Below are 23,561 nucleotides of genomic sequence, written 5' to 3' on the forward strand. Positions count from 1 at the left end.
GATTAATTTTCAAAGTTGAAAGTGGAAACCGTTGTGCTGCTTAATATTTTTTATAACATGCTGTGATCCTTTTTTTCAGTCGATTGATTTAAAATCTTTGATTTAAAATGTTAACAGCATTTATTCAAAATAGAAATCTTTTCTAATTACCTTTTTACCCTTAACTGATAATATTTTTTAAACCAATATCACAAAGTAAATAAAATACAGTGTACATGCCATGGTATATTTGATGAGTATGGTGCCAATTTTATTGTTTCCACCAAACATTTACATATTCTTGAAGATTTCTTTAGGTCTTGTCTCAGACACAACCTTATGTGAACTTGAACTTGTCTTGGACTCCAGCCTCTCTGGTCTCGGTTTTGACTCGGACTCGAATGAGCTGGTCTCGACTACAACATTGTTATTATCTGTAAAAATGATGGAAATTACTTTGAAATAGAATCACGCAATGCTGAAGTTCATGAACATCACAGGCAACGTATATTACATAATATATCACTAAAGTTATATTTAACCCATCCGTTATTGCTGAGGAAAGAATCACGCTTTTTCATGGCCTGTTGAAAGTACCTTGTTGATGCTTTTACACTTTTAAATATGTGCTTTTAATGTTCGTTGGTTGAAGGGTGAGTAGAAAAATGTCATCTCATTGTACCCAGTTAAAAAACAAACAAACAAAAAAAAAAAACGTATTATTGCGTTCATAGAGCGAGCCTTTCACTGACTGTTTACAGCTTAACGGAAGTTACACCCATAGTTTGCGCAAAGCGTCATGGGGCGTAGGTTTTCCCAGCGAAGCCATTGAAGAACCATTTTAGGTTCCACAAAGAGCCTTTCAGTCATCAGTTCTTAAAAGAATCTTTTTTTCTTCATGTGAAGAACATTTTAATATTCTAAAGAACCTTTATTTTCCACAATGAAGAACCTTTTGTGCAGTAGAAAGTTTCCATGGATTTTAAAGATTCTTTATGAAACCATATAAATTTCAATAAAAAACCTTTACTTTTAAGAGTGAAGTAAAAATTAAAGAGGTAAATTTTGTAAGATTAAAATAAAAAATAAAGTCACATTGTGAGATATGAAGCCAAAAATGATGAGAAATAAAATCATATTGTTGCAATTATGAGAAACACACAACACAAAGTCACAATTACAAAAATCAGTGTTGCAATTTTGAGATATAAAGTCACATTGTGAGATAAATTCTTAATTATCTTTTATTTATAGGCAGAAACAGGGTTGAATTTGAATCTAATGGAACGGTATTGAACCTAATTTTATTGAAGAATTAAAACAAATAAATTTAAAGTTATATGTTTATATATGCATATAACAACCGTATCCAAAACAAATAAGCAGAACGTGATATACCACTTGCTGCTTATGCAAAACCATGAGAACTTTCTAGAGAAATCCTGATTATATCTAAAGATGTTCCTTAGCTATTTATCTTCAACAGACGTGAGGCGTCTTCAGAGATAAAGTCGGATTTATAGTCATATTGTGTTGCATAAAGGGTCGAATTGTCTGTGTTAGTCCTATTGTGAACAGCATGAAACAGATGTTTTTGGTATCATTGTGGAATCGCTTTATCACATGAGAATATGATGACAGATTTATAATTATCTTAATGCAAGCCATTTTATTAAGGCATTTCTTCAGACTGAATGAATCTTTAAAACCATTTTGGACACCAATGTAGCGATGATAACGAATAATTCAAATCAAACATCTGTTCTGCTTTAGAAACATTTTGTACCATATTCCCGCTCCTGTTAATTGACAAATATACTGAGATTTATACTTTGTTTCTCAATTTGCAGTAATATTTACATACACAGAAAAGCTCCTCTTGGCATTTTCAAAGTAAGCACAAGTTCATGCTGCCAAGCAGCCAAAAGGGAGTCCAATTATAGTACACTGGCCTAGAAAATCACGCTACAGACTGAATAGGTGATTTCCTTGCATTGAATATCTAAATAAGCATCTAAATTCATAAATGAATTTGCAGAAAGGTTAAAGTACAGATAGTGTGACTCTCCAGGGATTACATACTGATACAAGGGGTTCTGGAGAAGAAGTTTGCTTTCAGGACTCAATATCTGAAAATGGCTCATGTTTTCGGTGCCGGGATCGAGAAAAGAACCATTTAAAAAGCCGTAATCTCACCCGTGGGGACTATGCCTCATCATTTTCTGCAGACGTTGCATCCCAGATGTTTGTGTGCAAGGATATGCATGTTCAGAAGGGTGGGGATATTGTGAGTGGTCAAATTTGAGAAGTTTGGTTTCAGTGTATTGGATTCCCTCCACTCAGCACTCAGTAAATTATTCAGCTGTGGGACTGGCTTGGTTTAGATTTTTATTAGCTAAAGACCAACTTCATATATTTCTCACTCTGAGTTTATCTCACACTAAACAAACTCATATTTTATACTGAGATGTGGATGATTTTGGTTCTTTAGACAAATAGTGTAATTAAAAGCATAATAAATCAATGGTAGCATAACACTAAAACCCAAAACTAAGTAAAACAAGACAACACAGCCTGTACTAAATCCACAAATGTGCAAGTATGCTAATGTTTACTACAGTTTAAAAACTCTGGGCACAAATGGCTGAAATTCCATTAAGCAGATTCACTGGGTTTCTGAGGTTGTATTAAGTCAACAACACGGTCTAAATTTATAGAGTGGTCTTCATCTTTTTAGGTTGGTGTAACAGTATGGCCAAGTATGGTGGGAGTGGATTAGGGGTTAGGTGTCTTGCTCAAGGGCACCTCAGTTGTGGGTAATGAGAGTGGAAGAGCTGTTTATTCACAGCTGTTCATTTCCTTCTGGTACGGAGACTCGAACCCGTGACCTTCAGGTTACAAGTCTGATGCTCTAACCATAACCCTGACATTACACCCATGGTGGAGTCGAGGGAGGGATGATCCATGGTGGAGACTTGGCAGGCGAACCCAAGGGGACCCAAGTGACACCGGTGGATCTGGAAGCAGAGGAGGAGCCATAGCAATGAGCATCTGATGTAGAGCCAGTGTGCCAGAGGACTGAGGCGGAGGCGCAGCCGGTGGGACAGAGGACCAAGGCAGGGCCGGAGGCCGACAGATCCGAAGAGGTGGAGGGACATGAAGGCCCAGAAGCCAGTGGTGCAGGCAGAGCAATGACTGACCAAGGGGTAGCCGTAAGGACTACAGCCCCAGGTGGAGCCGAGGGAGGAAGGAGCCAAGGTTAAGCCGACTGGTCGATTAGCCAAGGTGGAGTAACAGGCTTGGGAGCTGGAGGCAGAGCCTGGTGATCCTCTTGCCAAGGTGGAGCTGGAGACCGGAAGACCCAAGGCAGGGCAGAGTGGAGTCAACAAAGGGGGAGCCGAGGAACTGAAGGGAGCCAGCGGACATGCAGGAGACTCGGAGCTGGGTGGGACCAGTGGAGTGGGTCTGGTGATATCCTTCTCAACAGGGCAGATGGTGAATGGAGATCCGTTGTTCACCAGCACCCACTCCACAAATGCGGCGAAATTCCCCCAAGGAACATCATCGGGCAGGTGTGCTTGGATCGCTCGCAGGCTGTGCTTGGAGGCTGGTGTAATAGAAGAAGCAAAGTGAGTGATCCGGGTAGTGGGTGAGGCACGCCAGATCTAGGAAGTCCTTGGTGTGGTCCTCGAGGTTATGCTGCACCTGCTCTAAACAGAGCAGACAGATTGATGGGAAGTCCATTTTTTAGATCTTTCCTTAGGTTCTGTGTTCTGTCATGATGTGTGGCTATAATAAGCGCACAATGACAAAGGATTACAAACATTCTTTTAATAATAACTGCAAGAGGACACAAGCAAGAGAACCCAACCACATTTAACTAAGATGACATGGATCAAAGAAACTAAGGGTACGTTTACACGACAACGATGTACTAAAAATTGTAAAGTTTTTCTTTGTACAGACAACGTTGACAAAACTATTCCACGGATCCGTGCAAATGACTAAAACGCTGTATTACGCATACCAGACAAGTAGTTGGCGATGTCACTTTGTAAAGAAAGACTACGTGCCTGAGCAGGGATGCATTCTTTTACAGAGGAACACATGCAAAACAACACCAAAACACAATGAAACTAAACAGACTTAACCCTGACAAATACATGTGAGTGTACCCATATTAATATTTATTTTCAAAAACAACTGTAAAAATCTTTTCAATTAAAGGTAAAAATTTTTTTTTTATTTCAAATAGCTTGAATTATCAACTCTTAAATATCATATACTTTTTGTAGAGATGGACCACATGACATTTTACAAACTCAATTAACATTGCTAGTCATGAAGGTCTGTGGGGGTCCTCTCTGATATCATTTTGTGGTTTGTTTTTATTTTTTTCATGTTTCTACATGTTGGTTGGACTACATAACTCTGCTGGTCGCACCACATGACAAACGTTTCTCAGTTTTTATTTTCAAGAATTTGTATTTTGAATTAATTAACAGGAAAAAAAAAAAAGAGCATCAAGTCATTGACTCATATTTCTTATATTGCTTTACTTCAACAAATGTTCCTGGTTAAATCCTTAAACTCAGTGGGCAGCATGCTGTAAATTAACACAGAACATATTTTTGTAAGTTGCTAAGATTGTAAAAACAAACAAAAACAGTAAGTGATGCACTTAAAATTTAATTCTAAGTAGACTTCAAAATTATAGTTATACACAGAGGTGGAAATGACCAAGACTCCCTGGAGGGACTCTAGTTAGGGACATATTTTATACTTTTAAACCATAGATGCAGAAAAGCCCACTACATTTATGTATGAAATTTCCATAACATTTGGAAGCTATTACTTGGATTAAAGATGGAAATGCTCTTCATTTTGATCTGGAACTCCATCCCCCCTTAAAATTAACTGCCTGGACTCAGTCCTCCCCCCATTTCCAGCCATGGTTTTAAATTATATTCATAACTATATAAGTCTATGTAACTATATATGACCATGTAAACCCAGAAACTTTCACATGATAAATGCAAGAATAGCATGAAGGGACATGACATAACTATCCTCAAAGTACTGCTTATATGTCGTAAACTCCGCCCACAGGAATTACGTTATGCATTACCTACTGACTGTTAAAACAAATGAAAACGATTAGTTCATGGTTTCATTAAATGTCCACTCTGGACATCATTTCATTGGGCATCTAGTTCATAATGTCCATTAGGTTAAGTAGATAAGGGACGTCAATAACGCTGTCCATCACACACCCACTTTGAACCATCACCAGCAACATAAGCAGCTATAAATCTTCATTGTATACATCAACAAAGATTTCATTAAAGTCACATCTTGGACTTTGGAGAACCAGCCAAATAGAAGTCCCACAGTCACTTTCGTTATAACTAAGGATGTGCTGTCCTCAACAGGCCCTTGAGTGGCTTATCAAAATGCCAGCTATAATGGAGAGAGGCTTTTAACATGCTCTGATATCAGAAACATTTCTAAAAGATCTCATCCATTAAAGCCGGCTGTGTATCTCTCAGGTCTGAGTTCAAGAGATTGTCTGCTGGTTTATGAAGAAAACGGCTCCATGAGTGCCACGGTCTCCCTTCTGATCTGCACATTTATCACAGAGTAGTTTGTTGCAGTCAGGAACTGCAGAATCGGACCCTTGACACAGAAGAATGATGCCCCTGACGCACAAGAGCTCTGGGTCGATGCTAACTGTTTTTGGGCTTCCGCTGAGACGGAGGCGTTTCTACATTTAAAATGCTGAGCGAGCTGCTCTCTCAAATCTCCTAATGCATTGACTGCTATATGAACACACCAGGATATGGATACCTTCTTTAGTAATTGTATTCTTCTTTCTTTGTCCAAACCAAGTAACATTTTGATTTGAAATTCAGCACTTCTGAAGATGATGAACCAGTATACCAACTTATGCTTTCGATCGTAAGGAAATCGAGCCAGCGAGGTAATCGATAAAAGCAGAGTGGCAAAAAAAAATTCATGTCAGCTTCTTTTTTTTTCCAGCAAACTCATTAGAAAGAAAGAGGCCACAAGAAACAGCAGGACAGATACTTCATATTATAGTCGGCTGCTTGGGATCAAGGTTTGCCTGTTTTTCAAACTGGCCCACAAGGGGATGCTAGGGCTTATGGAAAATTTGAGAAAAAAAAAAAAAAAAAAAAACCTTTTACAAAATATCTGCTAACACTTTATTGTGATAGTCCCCCAACAGATATTCTAACTACAGCTTTGCAAACATGTCAACTTGTACTAGCCCCTAACAGTCTACTAATACTTTAATGAGAGTTAGTTGACATGTAGGTGCAACGTAGTCAAGAGAATGTCTCAAGGGGACCATCAAAATAAAGTGTAACCAAATGTTACAAAAACTTGTATAGTATATAGTATAATTAAATATGCTTAACACAACATGTGACATTTTATATTCATTCTGCTTTCTTAAAGGGAACTCCTGGTATTAAGACTTGTATGGCTTAATATAACGTAAATTATGTCTCTTACTGAAATATGTAGTAGAAAACCCATGAACCCACAACTCGGAATATAATATACGATGCCACATTGTGCAGCTTTTTGTTGTAATTTTCAGTCGATTGGCAACAAGAGAAGCGATGCAAGTCTTCACTGCTTTCCTAGCGATAAGAGGAGAAAAGAATGGGAAGTTGTGAAGAATGTGGACGAATAAAACTTCCTAAAGAACCGTGTCTTTGTTCTCTCCAATTTAGCCCTGATGCCTTTGATAATTTTTCATCTGTATACCGTTACTGACGTAACAATACTTTGGGGCAACGGTAATCTAGTAACACATGCAAGTCTTAATATTTGCGGGGTTCCCTTTAAAACCCGATCAGCCTTTTCAGTTTGAGCCAGAGCACAAAATTAGTGAGGATGAAAACTTCGAAGACGTGCAATGTGTCAGTGGCTATTCGAACTACTGTTGCATGATTGACATGTAAAAATAGTCTGATGTGTCACCTGAATGCATTTCACATGGTTAAGCGTGCTGAGAAGATGCGGTTTTTAAGCTATCACAGATATCCGGTGCATCACGGCACACACATGCTTTGAGGCAGTCTGAGATGTTATGGGCTGCGCTCGTCAGGCTCCACGACAGGTGTGGCATTTGGTTAAAGCATACGCTTTGTTAGCTCTTTCAGTAGCTGTGGTCTACTAAAAGCCTCAAAGGCATCAGGGCTAAAGTGAGGAGAACAAAGACACGGTTCTTTAGGAAGTTTTATTCGTCCACATTCTTCACAACTTCCCATTCTTTTCTCCTCTTATCGCTAGTAAAGCAGTGAAGAATTGCATCGACTAAAAATTACAACCAAAAGCTGCACAATGTGGCATCATATATTATATTCAGAGTTGTGTTGCAGTAAAAATAGCAACAGGATAGTGTCAGACGCTCACCGAGAGCAACCATTTGACGTCATTGACGTAGAACGCACTGTGCACCTAAACAAAATGGCGCCGCCCATTGTCCAAATATTACATGGATTTTTTAAATAACGTAAATCTTTCATGGGTTTCTACTACATATTTCAGTAAGAGACATCATTTACGTTATATTAAGCCATACAAGTCTTAATACCAGGGGTTCCCTTTAAGACTGGTTGGAAATAATGATGATTAAATGTGATTGTAATTTTATTGTTTTAACATTATTATGAAACAATACTTAATGTGAACAAAAAAATGCCTAATTTGTTTTAGCTTTGGATGAATATAAATGACAGTTACTTTATAATACTCCTCAAACTGGACTTTATACATCAAAAGCTGCCTTTATATTTAAGGAAAGGTCAACCTGATCTGATGGGAAAATTTAAGTATTTCACATTTTTGAGAATTTTTAAGATTTGAGTCATACGAAAACGTATTTTTCGAAAAAAGAAAAAAAGCATAACCCCACCCCTAAACATAAACATCACTGAGGCGTAAGCCGAAAACCTATGAATATGATTCAATACGAATTTGCCATCTCGCCAAAACGCGAAGTAGTTAAGAGTGTTTTGAAAAGGTGTAGCCCACAAGGGGATCATCATACTTTTTTTGATGTTACTTGACAAAAAGTTTAAAAAACCCCTGCTGGTAGATGCCGTAACTACACCATCTGGCTTCAAAAAGCATCTTGGGAGAAAGTATTTTAACGTAAAACATTAAACACTTCACCTTTAAAATCCTGATTTCTCTTCGACTCTTGGGCAGTCCACTTCAATGAATTCTGTATGGCACTGCCAGTGCTGCTGGAGCTGTAATCTGCTCAATAAAAAATTGGAACTTGATAGTTTCCAGCTCATTAGTACAGTCACATGATGTCACCATGAGCCAAATTTCACATAACAACCATAATTAATCCCATGAGTGGAGACATTAACAAAGGAGATGCTGGTTTGACAGTCGTCTCAACATTTCTTTTGTGTTTTTTCTTTCATTTTAGCTCTGACAAATTTAATGCTTTCATTTATTGTCACCACACATTTCTTACTACAAACATCCAAATTTAAAATTCAGAAAATGTGTTAAGTGTTTCCGAACGGACATTAGTATTGGATGAAATGTATATATAAACCTGTGCAAGATTATCTTTACAGAAGAAGTTGTTTTGCAACTTCAATATCATGATCAAATTATTTAGCAGACCGCTTTAAAGGTCCAGATGAGGACATGTCTGCTAATTACACTGTTTGACTTTAAGCCTCGTGAATATAATCAACACTTTTTTTTTGTTTTTGTGGTTGTCAACAGGGAAAATGCCAAAGCAAACACATCAATCTCCAAGATTCTTGTGTTTTCCTTGCTTGTTCCAACTGTCGAAACCAAATAAACTGCAAACAGCTGTTTCCCACATCTCATTAATTATTTAAAAGCCTCCCAGTAACCGCTGAGCTAATCACCTGTAAATATGGTCCAGCGAACTCAACGGGTCTCAAATAAAAATCCAACACCTTGGAACGGTCTTCGTTCTGGTGATAATAGGGCTGTGTTGGTTTTAAGGAGACTCTCAGGCACTACTGTTTGATTTCCAGCTCTGAGTTTGCCGCACACTTCTACTTTGTGCCAGACAAGACCACCCCAGAAACCAGTAATTATATATACTCCCTGAATAGAACAAATGGAAACTGCTAAAACAAATCTATTTGAGGCCCAGACCCCTAATATGAACTCAACTGCTCAAACAGATTAAACTCGAGGGCCCTTACGGGAAATATTTTTAAACGGTTTCCAAAATGCGAATTCCAAAATACAAATATATTTCTGCATTTGAAATGGTGAATGATTGATGCAATTATGTGAGTCATTTGAATTATCTTGGGGATATTTTCCCTCAAACATTGGTTTAACACCGCCACCTTGTGGCTACAATAAGAACTCACCACAATGTTGGAAGATGAACCTTCGCCCCGGTCTGAGGTCCAGAGCGCTCTGGAGCAGGTTTTCATCAGGGAAGTCTCTGTACATTGCTGCGTTCATCTTTCCCTCGATCCTGACAAGTCTCCCAGTTCCTAACACTGAAAAACATCCCCACAGCATGATGCTGCCACCACCATGCTTCACTGTAGGGATGGTATTGGCCAGGTGATGAGCGGTGCCTGGTTTCCTCCAGACATGACGCTTGCTATTCAGGCCGAAGAGTTCAATCTTTGTTTGACCAGAGAATTTTGTTTCTCATGGTCTGAGAGTCCCCCAGGCGGGCTTTCATGTGCCTTTTACTGAGGAGTGGCTTCCGCCTGGCCACTCACTCACAGGCCTGATTGGTGAAGTGCTGCAGAGATGGTTGTTCTTCTGGAAGGTTCTCCTCTCTCCACAGAGAAACGCTGGAGCCCTGTCAGAGTGACCATCGGGTTCCCTCACTAAGGCCCTTCTCCTCCGAATGCTCAGTTTGGCCGGGCGGCCCGCTCTAGGAAGAGTCCTGGTGGTTCCAAACTTCTTCCACTTATGGATGATGGAGGCCACTGTGCTCATTGGGACCTTCTATGTTGCAGAAATTTTTCTGTACCCTTCCCCAGCTCTGTGCCTCGATACAATCCTGTCTCGGAGGTCTATAGACAGTTCCTTGGACTTCATGGCTTGGTTTGTTCTCTGACATGCATTGTTAACTGTGGGACCTTATATAGACAGGTGTGTGCCTTTCCAAATCATGTCCACTCAACTGACTTTACCACAGGTGGACTCCAGTCAAGTTGTAGAAACATCTCAAGGATGATCAGTGGGAACAGGATGCACCTGAGCTCAATTTTGAGTGTTAAGGCAAAGGCTGTGAATACTTGTGTACATGTGATTTTTGTTTTTGTTTTTTATTTTTAATAAATTTGCAAAGATTTCGAACTTCTTTCACATTGTCATTATGGAGTATTGTTTGTAGAACATTCCATCTTGGAATAAGGCTGTAACATAAAATGTGGAAAAAAGTGATGCACTGTATTATAAAGATATGCAGCTATAATAATTCGGTACCGATCAAGTATGTATATGGCAGTAAGTTGATTATTTAATAAGCTACATGTGGCTACACTGAAACATTATGACACACTATAATAAATGCAGTCAAAGCAGAAAATACTGTCAAACTTTCAAACACACAAGGAGTACATCCAGAGATTGTTTTATTTTTAATCTTAATACATTTATTGGAGCAATATACAATATAAACACATCAAATACTAGGGGACATATCAGGTCACAGCCTTGGGGGTCCTGTTACTCTCCAGCCTTCCATTTTTCCAACCTTGGTGAGCATAGCCACAGTTCCCAGACCAAAACACGCTGCCGTACCTGTGATAGCACTGTGTGCTAAACATTAAAAACACCAGCAAAACTTGTTAGATTCTTCCATCACAAAAAAAGAAACCAGTGACCTAAAATAATTATGAAAAGCACGCGAATGCTGTACTTACTTCGTGCCCCGAGAAAAATGCCTGAAGCACAACCACCAATGAAATAGTTAGTTGGGTGGTCAGGTGCATCTCTGGCCTGTGCACTTAGACAAGTGGCCATTCCAAAGATGGCACCCATGGCAGCTGAAAGGGTAGCAAACAGGAAATTAATTATTAGAGCAAGCATACGTGTTGTCATCTGATATAATCAATGTAAACTAAAAAGATGAACATAATGTTTCTACTGTTCTGACAGTGTAAAGGTTAGGGCTGCCCACAATCGGAGTAATATTTAAAAATATCCTGACTCTTCTGAGCTTTATAATGGTAGTTAATGGCGCTCCTGAGTCCAAAAGAAGTCCATTCATCCATCATAAAAGATATCCACACTGCTCCAGGGGGTTAATAAAGGCCTTCTGAAGTGAAGCGATGGGTTTTTGTAAGAAAAATTTCCATATTTAAATCTTTATAAACTACACAAATCAATTTGCGCCAACAGAGTGAACTCTGACATGACGAATGTGGAAGCGCAGAAGATAGAGCAAAACAAAACACTGGTCACGAATTAGAAGAATTTTTATAGAGAAATGTCAAAGGATTTCGATATAAGAGGAGCTTGAGTTTGTTGCACAGCCCTATTTGTTTGAATCGCGAGAGGCGTCTAAGCTTACAATACATCCTGCGTCATACATCACGTCAGAAGTTACTCTTTTGCAGCAAGTCGACTTGTTCAGTATGCGTAGTCGTCTGACGGAAGCTAGTTATTACAGTTTATAAAGTTTTAAATATGGATATTTTTCTTACAAAACCCATTGCTTCAGAAGGCCTTTATTAACCCCCTGGAGTCATGTGGATTATTTTTATGATGGATGGATGCACTTCTTTTGACTTCAAAATCAGGAGCACCATTCACTACCATTATAAAGCTTGGTAGAGCCAGGATATTTTTTTAATATTTATGTTCATCTGAAAGAAGATAGTCATATACACTAAGGCTGCACAATTACCTTAAAATTGTAATTGCGATTATTAATTACGATTATCACAATTTACACTGAATGATGTTTTGAATAGCTTTATACCTTTGTTTGAAGCAACTGCATGCCATATTTTTATATAAAAATAAAAAAAACAAGCTGAAAACACTCCTCCTCCTGATTTTTTTTTTTCTATAGCATTAAGCCTCAAATGTCAACTATGTATAGTAGTCAACATTTGAAGTGGATCAAAAAAAAGTTCAAAGTTGTCCTAAAACCTTCTTCTTAGGACAACTTTGATTAACTTTTTTGACTCCCTTCAAATGTTGACTACTGCATATTGGTTTCTTCTTTAAATAATAATAAAAGTAAACATATGCATGGTATAATAATAGGGGCTTTCGCATCAGTTTGCTCTTGGAACTAGCCGAGGGCCTGAAGTGACAAACTGCGCTTGTTGTTGTGACTTTTATTTTGACGGCACTGAGAACAGCTCATGAGCTCTTGCATTCTCCGTCTTCATTAGTTTACGATCTGTTTAACAGTCCTGTCTAATACGTTATTAGATAGAACTGTTATACAAAGAAAGCAGACAGTATATGAAAAAGTATTAGTTTTTGTGGAGTGGTTGGTTGATGCCTAATGTCACTAGCATAGCAGAAATACATAATCATGTCCGCTCAAAGTCGCGTTGGATTTTCTTCTTAGTGGAGAGGTCTAATCACTGTTTTCCATGTTCGTGGAGTAAATATATAGGCTGTGTACTCGGCTTTTCAAAATGGCGGGTGCTGTTGTGTCACGTGCATTCGACCAATCAGCATACACTTACATCACTGGAAGTTCCTTTTGTGCTGGGTTAGATCTTTTACACTCTGAAGTAGTCGTGATTCGCCTCTCACAACGTAACATGCTCATAACACACCTCTTAAACAAGCAGAATAATGTAAGTGGATATTTTTCCTTGTAATCTCGCCTTTGAACGATTACGTAATCGTGGCATCTGTAATCGTAATCACAATTAGAAATTCAATTAATTGTGCAGCCTAAATATTAGAGATCGACCGATATATCGATTTACCGATATTTAAGCATTTTACCATAATTGGATATCGGTTTTGTAATATCGGATTTACCGATAAACGCCGCCATCTTGTGGGTGTTTTGAGAATTGCGTGCAGGATCGCCATTACAGCGCATCTGAGGGGAGACGAGACAACGGCTTGCAGAGGTAAAGTATACTTACCTGCTTAGTAAACTTTATTTAACATAACAGCCATTAATGCACAAATTAGATGCCTTACATAAATGCCTGAAATGTAGCTAGTTTATGCAGCTTGTCTCTAAGAAAGAGACAAGATCACGGAGTCACGTAAGATAATCCGTCATGTCCTGTCCAAATAAAGACGTAACTTTGCATGAATTAAATAATACAGCCATGAATGAGCACATGTTGGAAATAAAAGCGCTGAATTTAATTCTCTCAAAGCATTGGCAAAAGTAATGTTTATGTATCGGAAACAAAAGCAAGGAGACACATTTTAATTATTTATTAATAAACTAATGTTTTCTGAGTCAGTGTCGGCTGCAAAGATGAAGTTGACGATGCTGATTCGCCATCTCCGCAGTATAGCCTTTAGAGAGAAATGCACCTTTCACACAGACTCCATAAAAGAATAGGCTATTTTAACTAGTTCATTTAAAAGCAGACGTTTCAAGCAATCAGAGCACAGCTTATTTTGTCTTACCCATGGTGGCAGTGCCTGATGTTGCTCTGGTCAAAGCCTCAACAGCTGTTTCAGGCTGGTATGCCACAATGTGGTAGGCAGAACCTACCAGCCCTGCAGAACAACAACAACAACAACAGTAGTATTAAAGGCCATTAAATTTTGTTTTATATAGCAGGTCATGCCTAGTGACCATCTCTCGATAATCACTTTACTAGTTTACAAGTCATTATGAAAGTCATACACTGACATAGAAAAGAATCAGTATGTCTGAAACAAATAAACAACTGGAAAGTAATAACAGTCCTGTAGATTAACTTGCAATCAAATTACAAACCACGCTGATGCCAGAGCACTTTATAGTTAAATAAACCAACTAATAGATGTTGCAGACAGAAAAAAAATGTCGAAAATAGTGCGCTTGTATTCACTACTGGACTAGCGAGTGTACATGCTAACAGCTTAGCCTTGAAGCAGTGCACAAGTTTAAAACTACACTCAAAGCATCTGTTAGAAACCCTACAGTGCAGACATCCATCAGACTAACCGATAGCAGTGGCTAATTTCGTGGTGATCCATGTTTTGGAAACACAGTCTTTGCCCTCTTCTAGATCCCAGTAGCCCATTTCTGTCTCCACATCAAGGACACGACTGAGATATCGCGAGAGTTTCTTCTCAACCTCTTTATTCTAGCGCTGTTATCGATGTAGTCTTGTTCAGCTTTGCCCCCCGTCGGCGTGGTGTGGAACTGCAACGCTTTGCTCCTAGCTGATTTATCAGTGTAGTATCTCGATTTATCCACGATCTCTTGACTTCACAGAAAGCATGTTATGTATAACTAACTACAGACATTACTTAAGAACAAACAAGATCAATTTACTGACTTTATTTTGCGATTCAGTTGTAACAACTTATAAAAGAAACGGAAACGGCTATGCCTGAAAAAAACTATAAAAACTATACACTTTAATCTATTACATAAATATAGTTTTATACCTCAAATCTTGATGTGATGAAAAATTAACGATATATCATTATCATCTTCTACCTCATTAAATAATAAAAAAGCTAAATAAACACACAATAAATACATAAGCTATATAAAGACTATACAAGAGTCTTAAAGGGATAGTTCATGCCAAAAATGAAAATCCTGTCATCGTTTAGTCACCCTCAGGTTGTTCCAAACCTGTATAAATTTCTTTGTTCCGTTGAACACAAAAGAAGATATTTTGAAGAATGTGGGAAGCTGAACAGTTACTATAGAAGTCAATGGTGCCCCAAATTGGCCTGGTTACAAACTTTCTTCAAAATATCTTCCTTTGTGTTCAGCAGAACAAAGACATTTATACAGGTTTGGAACAACTTGAGGTTGAGTAAATGATGACAGAATTTTCATTTTTGGGTGAACTATCCCTTTAATGTAGCAACTTATTGGGCTTACATGTTTTTTTAACTTTAAAGTCACATTTGCGGTATGACTGTACGTATATATGTGAACATCGCTTTAAATATTGTGAACCACAGATTATATTTTACTCATAAATCCAAGACTAACAACTCATGTCATGTCAGGGACTTGGTGGTTGTCTTTATTTTGATGAGGTGATGGCGGAAAATCGCTAACAATAGAGGGTATGCACGTGACGTCACCGTCGACCGTTATGACTATGGTTACGCCCACTGAGTGGCAAAAGACTGAGTGGCAGCATTGGTTTTCAGCGTGAATGCCGCGAAAAACACACAAAACACATCCAAAACGGGAAAGAGCTTTGCGACTGACTGTACAAATAGCTTTGACACAAAATCTGAGGTATATTTTTACAGACTGCTGAAAGCTACAGAAAAAAGAAGCAAATAGGTCGCTGCAATTCACAGAAACAGCTGGATACCAGGCAAAGAAACATGTTTTGCAGTTATCTTTTTGTGTCAAAATGTTGGATTTTGAGGTAAAATCATACCCTATATATTGTATTGTAATATATTGTGTTGACAACTCATCAATTAAATATTTACCATCTTATATTCTGCATAATTGGGTGTTTTTTTTTTAAATAAACACTGAGAAAAACTATACAAGTTTAGGGCTGGACGATATGACGAAATATATAACATTGATATAAGTGATCACTCCGATTCCTATATTGTATTTATATAAAGCGTTCACAGGCAGATTTGCTTTATGTATTTCCCCGGCGTCGAAATCAGGCACATATAAATGTCAGGAAACACGATTCCCGGCTGCATGCCAATATCCATGGATTAGGTTTCTTTGACATGTCATAAGGAACACTTTCGAACCCAACCTTTAGTGTAATTGTTTGTTTTACTCGCGTTTTCGCAGTTTCCTCTATTAAATCCAGTCATCCAGCAGGTTCTTTTGCCACTCAGTCCAGCTGAGGGAGCGCGTTCCGGCGGGAAAGTGACGTCTATGCATACGCTCTATAATTATTTACATATTTTAAGTAGCCTTCTGGTACAATCATATAAATACTTAATAAATTGAGTTTTTACAAAATTTAAATAGGTATGTTTTAAAACATGAGTTATGAGCACATTACAAAACATAATGCTACTGTCAGAAATATGAGACTGGAAGAAGAATTTTAATACAAAATCTAGCAAAGATAAAAACGCAGTTTATGCTAGGAGGTAATCTACAAAATAACTCAGAAAATAAATATCAGTATCTTTAAATAACTAATTTGTGAGAGAGGAAAGATTCCGATCCACACTCCATGCCAGACGGTGGCGGTAATACAGCAGTTCGTTGTCTGTCAACCGCCAATAAAATCTCAAAAGAAGAAGAAGCAGCAGCAGCTACAGGTTGCTATGAAGTTGGTGGAGATGACACGTCAGCTGTCTGGAAAAAACAAACACAAACTGCAACTCCTGGTTATATAGGACAATAATATAAATCCCATTTAACCGCGCATTGCCGATTGTCAATGTATTACAGAAGTGAAAATGTACTGAAGACTAATAAGAGTCACGCACGGCGCTACTGTAGCATCACGCATGTTGAGATTGAGAGATAGTTCAGCTTCATCCAATCTGGACCCGTCCGAGACCACCCACAGAAGATGATCAGCCCAGTAGCGCGGCGTTATCGTAGATGAGCGCGGTTACCGGACCGGAGCTTTTGTCGTCCGCACCCTGAGCGCTGAGCAGCACACACAGGGACATGTCGTCCCCGTCGCCGGTGCAGATCCGAGAGGCGAACGCGCACCTGGCAGCGCTGCACAGGCGGGTCACAGACCTGGAGCAGAGGCTGGAAGAAGCGGAGAAGACCGTGCGGGAGCAGGCGGAGAGTCTCATCCGCAAAGATGAGCAACTGAGAGCTACCACGCAAGACATCACGGAGGCCAAGGACAAGTAGGGGAAAGAATCTGTTTACATTCTTCCCAACACAGTCGTGTTGTTCTGTAGATGCTGAATTGATTTATTATTTGATATGAAAACCATGCATTTGTGAAATGTGTGTTGAATTAAAATGCTCCATCAAAGCTGCTGTTTTTGCATACGAAAATAAATATCCGATCTAACCGTTATCACAGTGGTCCAAGAAACCACACCTGTCTGTTACAGACCGTTTAAAAAGCAAAATAGACCGCGACCCGCGCCTGTAAACCAATAATGAAAGAGCTGCCAATGTTGTTAGGGGGTGGGACTACTTGTATGTGCGACCAATGACAGACGGGGAAAGTGATTGCAGAAACTTGTTTGGAAACAGTGTAGCCCCGCCCCCTTTCAGCGCTGCGCTCGTTGTCTTTTGACTTCCGGTTTGTATTTCCACAGCGATCTTACGTATTTATGAATTAACTGCTCGTTTTAAAATCTTCCCGGTGTACTGACATTTGCTTTAAACATTACAATGCTCACGGTAACTTTCATTAACTGTACAACAAGTACGTTAAATCCACTTCACCAGCTAATAGACCTTATTTACCAGAGAACCAATCGCGCCGCCATCTTTAAAATATTGTCTTTGAACTTCCGTTTTTGCGGTAGCTCTGTATATTTCTATGGCGTCGCTGTTGAAGAATAATTAGCTGGTGAAGTGGATTTACCTGTTGTAGAGTTAATGAAAGTTATCATGACCATTGTAATGTTTAAAGCAGATGTCTTAACAAATGTAAGTAGACCGGGAAGATTTTAAAATGAGCAGTTCATTCATAAATACGTAAGATCGCTGTGGAAAAGACAACGAGCGCAGCGCTGAAAAGGGGCGGGGCTACATAAGGTCTATAGAGTACCTCAGAGATGACGTGTTTTTGTAGGCAAAACCAGGAAGCGAGTTAGCATTTTAGGACTTGCAGTTTCATCGCCCTGAAGTCTGTGGTTTTTTTTGAATGGGTTTTTGCTAAATCACCTGAAATAAGGTCTGTGGTTAACAACGCCTCTAAATATTTTTCATGTTTTGATCTATGACATAAAACAAGTCAAGTCAAGTCACCTTTATTTATATAGCGCTTTTTACAATGTAGATTGTGTCAAAGCAGCTTTACATTGATAACTGGTACATTGTTTGGCTGCACAGCAGCTCTTAAAGAATAGTGTCAATGCAGGCAGATCAAAGCACTGTTGAATATCAAATGTCAAGTCAAGTGTCCCCAACTAAGCAAGCCAGAGGCGACAGCGGCAAGGAACCCAAACTCCATCAGGTGACATCAGGTGGCAGACAAGTGGCAAATTGGTGTTAAAATGGAGAAAAAAACCTTGGGAGAAACCAGGCTTAGTCGGGGTGCCAGTTCTCCTCTGGCCAACAGTGCTTTGTGACAATTCAGGTTGCTATCATAAGTCCAATAGGATCGCAACATTAAAAGTATTTATTTCAGTTCCATCCAATTGAGGATCGTATTCATCACGCCGGTATGGACGGTTGTTGAGGAACTGTGTCGTGGCTGTCGTGTCGATGAGGCCCTCACAGTGGATGATCTAGTTGACTCAATCTCTGCTGATACGTCAGGGCTGCGTTGTAAAAACACACCAGTTATAACCCGCTTGTGATTTTTTTTTTTTTTTTTTTAAACCTTTATTGTGTCTTGAAAACGGCCGTTGCTAAAAGGGACTACTTCCTTTGGTGGGGACTGTAGCTACATCAAATAAACATGAATGAACCACATTTCAACCACAGAAAGATGTCAGTACACATCATTTTTCAAGTTCAAGTCCACCGATGTTAATCTGCTAACTCCCCTGACTGCTCTGAATGACAAAATGGCGGATTCGGCGCTATGAAGTACGTCTAAAGTTAAGTACGTAGTAGTTACAGTTTATTAAAAAAAATGGTAATAAAATATGACTGATATAATTAATGTAATGTTCAAAGTGTCTGAATAAATTTTGGTATGACTGTATTTACTTTGCGCTGTCACAGGGTCGTTCATTTTTGTAGAACAAAACATGAAAATCTTTTCAAGTAATATTAGACCTTAATAAATCAACAACTGCTTAACAACAACAACAAAAAAATTGTAGCAATTTCCTGACGGTGGATTAGCTGTTCAGATTGGCCCACAAATTGGCGTTATGACTGAACAGCACTATTCTGATTGGTGCAGCTAGTGGCATGTAAATTGCTAGCAACAGATTTAATTAATAGGATAATTTGCTGATTCAAAATGTTCTCTTTATTTTTCATGTAGAGAGATTTTCTTCCTCCACGAGAAGCTTTGTCAATCTGAGGAATCCATCCATAAACTCAACCAAACGATTAAGGAAAAAGATTCTCTAATTGGACAGTTACAACACCGATGTCAGCTGCTGGACAACATTTGTAAAAGCCGTCCATTACTGGACAGTATGCTGGCTCAGATGGCCGAGGCAGAGAGAATGGGGCCTGTCAGAGACTTGGGGAAGCCCACGACCAACAGCTCTCTCACGGACGGAGAATCCAACTGCAGCCCCAGCCGCCTCTCCAACCACAAAGACTTCTCACTCAGCGAGGACGACTCTGATGATCAGGAATTAGATGGGGTTGTGTTTGGGACCACTGTATGAGAGTCTCTGTTCAACTGGTCCTCGTCTCAGGTTTAGCAGCCTGTGTGTTTTGATGGTTACAGTTGATTCAGTGTCTGGTCATCATTTGATTAAAATATCATAATACAGGTTACATTGTGAATGGGATTCCACTGTAAAGAGAGAATGCCTGGTCAATTCTGGCTGAATCCATGTGCAAAGTGATGCAAGTATGCCACATATCATTTAGATTTGTCCCTCAGACCAGTTTTATTTAGGTTCGGTTTAGTCACGCACATGACAAGCAGGAAAAAAATATGTATATTTTGTGGCCACGACTTACTAATATGTCAGCCCGTTTGACTAATTCGTTCCCTCATTTTAAGTAAACTGTGTGAATGATGATATAATTCTTTCCCTTGGTTTACTAAATTAGGGCTAAATTCGTTCCTTTGTTTTAGTTAAATCAAATCGAGGGAACAAATTAGTTTAACATGGCCACGATTTATATATTTTGCATGTTGTGTGGGGTTCTAGTTTAAAACGGGCTACCTAGTTTTCTTTTGGTTGTTTTTCCTTATATTTTTAACTTTAAATTTGCATATATAGTGATATTTTACTCAACTATTTATACCTGGATTTATTAGGTCATGTGAATATCAGAGAAGAAAGTTTTTTAAAATTTACTGTTACATGCAGTCCATCTGCCTGTTTCATTTGTTAAAATGTGATCCAGTCCTGTTTAAAAATGTTTTGGATACAGTGGATATCACCTACATGTAATATACTGTGCTTGCTGTTTTGTTGGAGCTTCTCAGTGAACAGTTGCAAGTCATTGACAGCGTACAAATGATGGATTCTGGTTTAGGTTAGATTAGATTGTGGATTTATCCACTAATCTGTTCATAGAGCCTTCGTAGTTAGAGTTAGATTTAGATCCAGTGTCATCGGGTGTACGCCATGCATTGTTTACAAATAGACATACTTTTACGTCATAAATCACCCTTTGGCCACCAATTTACATTGAAAATCATTTGCATACCTATGCTGGAAAGCAAACTTAAAGGAATAGTTCACCCAGTATTTTAAGTTTTGTCATTGTTTACTCATTCTCGTGTCATGTCACGGCAGGTTGCACACCTGTATGACTGTCTTGTGCAGGACACAAAATATATTTTGAAGAACGCTGGGGTCCAATGGACAAAAAAACAGGCATCTTTTGTGTTCGGCATCCTATAGATTAGCAATAGAGGGTGAATTCTCATTGTTTCATTGTTACATTCTTCTCTACGTATGAAGTAAAACAGTTCCTGAAAGACTCGGTTACCTAATGGAATTATTTATTCTGAAAAATTATTCTTGCGCAGTGTTGGGAAACTTTTACTTTTAAAAGTAATCCATTACAATATTACTCCCTAAAAAAAGTAACTAATTGTGTTACTTTTTATGGAAAGTAATGTGTTGCATTACTTTTGCATTACTTTTTCTCATCTGAGCTGGGCTGTTTGTGTTTTTTTGGCAAATGTAAAGGCCCTTTCACACCAAACGTTAAATGAATAAGCCTTAGGGTGAAGGAAATGCAAATTCATGTCTGTACAGTAGAGGGCGCAGCTCAAACAAACAAACACCTCAGCTGTACTGCAATTGACCCTTTGCGGGAGTTTGATTGACAGGCGATCTAACCAATCATAACGCCAAATCCGCCATTTTGTCCGACAAAGCAGTCAGGGGAGTTAGTAGATTAACGTTGGTGGACTTGAACTTGAAAAATGATGTGTACTGACGTCTTTCTGTGGTTCATTCATGTTTATTTGATGATATAAATTAAGAGATGATCGGTTCGTGAGCTGCTTGATCTGAGACGCTACAGCGATCTGTCACGGCACATTAAAGAGCCACAAAATGGTATTTATTTAAATTTCTTTAAAAATTACAAAATTTGAGACTTCGTTTCATATCAAAAGCAACCTGCTCTGTTTTGTCTGTCGACGCATTGTCAGCTTCCTCTTTGCTCCGCGTTGTATTTTTCGCTGCGTGAGAACGTGTGTGGCGTGAGAGCGGCATGGCTTGTCGGACATAGCAACAGTAACTAAAGGAGGCGGGTCTTCGCAAACAGTCAATTCTGGATCACATAAGAATAGGACTTACATAATAGTAACTTGCGTTACTTATTTGAAAAAGTAACTCATTTGCTGTAAATAAAAGCATTGCGTTACTTTACTAGTTACTTGGAAAACATAATCTGATTACGTAACTCAAGTTACTTGTAATGCGTTACCCCTAAAACTGTTCTTGAGTGCTAAATATCTAAATTGTGAGCTTGTATATATTAAAAGGGTTTAAATATGTCTTAAATTTTAGATTGGGTGAACTGTCCTCTTAACTATTCCTTTTTAATCACATTACAATTTGAACAATGATATAAGGTTTGTTAACATTAGTTTATGCATGTATCATGGACTAAAAAAATTTTTTTTTTTTTTACAGCATTTATTAATATAATGTTTATATATATATATATATATATTATATAATTACTGTTCATTATTAGTTCATGTTAATTATACAATTTGCAAAAATTAACAGTAAAAAAATGAACAATAACAATGCTGTAAAAGTTTATTTCACGTTAGCTGCTGCATTAACTAGTGCTAATGTAAAGGGCTAACTAAACTGTGAAAATGTTTTCCTCCAGTGTAGTGAGTGATGCTTATTTCATATTTAAACAAAGATATGCAGTGGAAACTCATAAGCAACAGGACTGAACCATGGGAGTAATCAGTTTTTGAGAGACCCTACCACCATTGTGTTGAGCAAAGCTGCTGCTGACCGCCATATGGTGTACACCAAACATACACTGTAATTTATGGTGTACTGTATATAATTAAGTGATCTATGCAGTGAAGTTGTTCTCTGAGAGCCTCTCTTAATAAAACAGCTAGCACTTCCCACCAGATAAACGGAGCAATTCCAACCAAGCTAAAGCTGTTGCTTACACAATTACAGGTTGAGAAAAGTGAAAAAGAGTGTAAAAGCTTTCATATGTTGGATATCTTATATAACCATTTGCAACTGTCCTTATATTTGCTATTATTTCAGTTCTGCAGATGATAATGTGATGTCAATGCATATAGACCTTTCTCCAAATTCGGCCTAGCAAAATGAAGTCTATGCAAGTCTGTTATGTTTTGCCATATTTATTCAGAGTCAAGCTGTGTGGAAAGCCAGATGGAGGGGAGCCATTCTGTAGTGAATGAGTGTACTGATGATGGGGCATTATTCATGTACAGCGTGTCATTTGTCCTGTTAAGATGTGATGGTTACACAATATTTTCGTGTTCGTTTTAAGAGTTACATGTGGTACTGAACTGCAGCATGGTAATTTTACATATTGGGGCATGTCATATTTGTCTTGCTAGTGCCCTGTACAGAAGTGTGTTTGCTAACATTTTTCTCTACATATAAAGTAAAACAGTGCCTAAAAGACTCATGGTTACTTGTTAAATGGAATTATTTATGCTGAAAAAAAAAATTCAAATAAATTATTTTGTTATTCTTTAGTGCTAAATATCTAAATTGTGTACTTCTTATTCAGAAACACAGGCAGTGTTGCCAATTTAGTGATTTTGTCGCTAGATTTAGCGACATCCCCACCCCTGTTGAGACTTTTTTCAAAAGACTTGTGACAAATCTAGCAACTTCTTGGACAAGTGAAGGCCTTATAGATTCAGAGAGATGCCCACTGACCTATTTTTATGTTTATTAGATCAGTGAACTCGCCATTATGACGTCATCTAGCGACATTTAGTGACCTGTTTTAGCTACTTTTAATTAAAAGCAGTTGGCAATGCTGTATAAAGGCCTACAGGAAAAAACTTAAATCAATAATATTAAAGGGTTAGCTCACCCAAAAACAAAATTTGTCATTAATTACTCACCCTCATGTCGTTCCACACCTGTAAGACCTTCGTTCATCTTCAGAACACAAATTAAGATATTTTTGATGA

The 23,561-nt window shown here is 38.4% G+C and overlaps 3 protein-coding genes and 1 long non-coding RNA gene across 4 annotated transcripts in view; 2 read left to right on the forward strand and 2 right to left on the reverse strand.

Annotated features, from left to right (window-relative positions):
* The window catches only part of ranbp3a (RAN binding protein 3a), a 386,526-nt gene that overhangs the window by 83,189 nt on the left and 279,776 nt on the right, over positions 1-23,561 (forward strand). The window lies entirely within an intron of this gene.
* Positions 10,606-14,307, reverse strand: ndufa11 (NADH:ubiquinone oxidoreductase subunit A11). The gene is made up of 4 exons (XM_051912734.1): positions 14,141-14,307; positions 13,615-13,707; positions 10,914-11,036; positions 10,606-10,809 (listed from the first exon to the last, which is right to left on the reverse strand). Exons 1-4 carry the CDS (start codon positions 14,217-14,219, stop codon positions 10,697-10,699), a joined length of 408 nt encoding a protein of 135 aa, XP_051768694.1. The 5' UTR covers positions 14,220-14,307; the 3' UTR covers positions 10,606-10,696.
* On the reverse strand, positions 16,190-16,738 carry LOC127522610 (uncharacterized). Its single transcript, XR_007932637.1, has 2 exons — positions 16,591-16,738; positions 16,190-16,456 (listed from the first exon to the last, which is right to left on the reverse strand). It is a non-coding gene; the product is annotated as an uncharacterized LOC127522610 (long non-coding RNA).
* Positions 16,404-23,122, forward strand: vmac (vimentin type intermediate filament associated coiled-coil protein). Its single transcript, XM_051912725.1, has 2 exons — positions 16,404-16,968; positions 19,242-23,122. Exons 1-2 carry the CDS (start codon positions 16,778-16,780, stop codon positions 19,594-19,596), a joined length of 546 nt encoding a protein of 181 aa, XP_051768685.1. The 5' UTR covers positions 16,404-16,777; the 3' UTR covers positions 19,597-23,122.

Source organism: Ctenopharyngodon idella, chromosome 11 (genome assembly GCF_019924925.1).
Source record: "Ctenopharyngodon idella isolate HZGC_01 chromosome 11, HZGC01, whole genome shotgun sequence".
Lineage (NCBI taxonomy): Eukaryota > Metazoa > Chordata > Actinopteri > Cypriniformes > Xenocyprididae > Ctenopharyngodon > Ctenopharyngodon idella.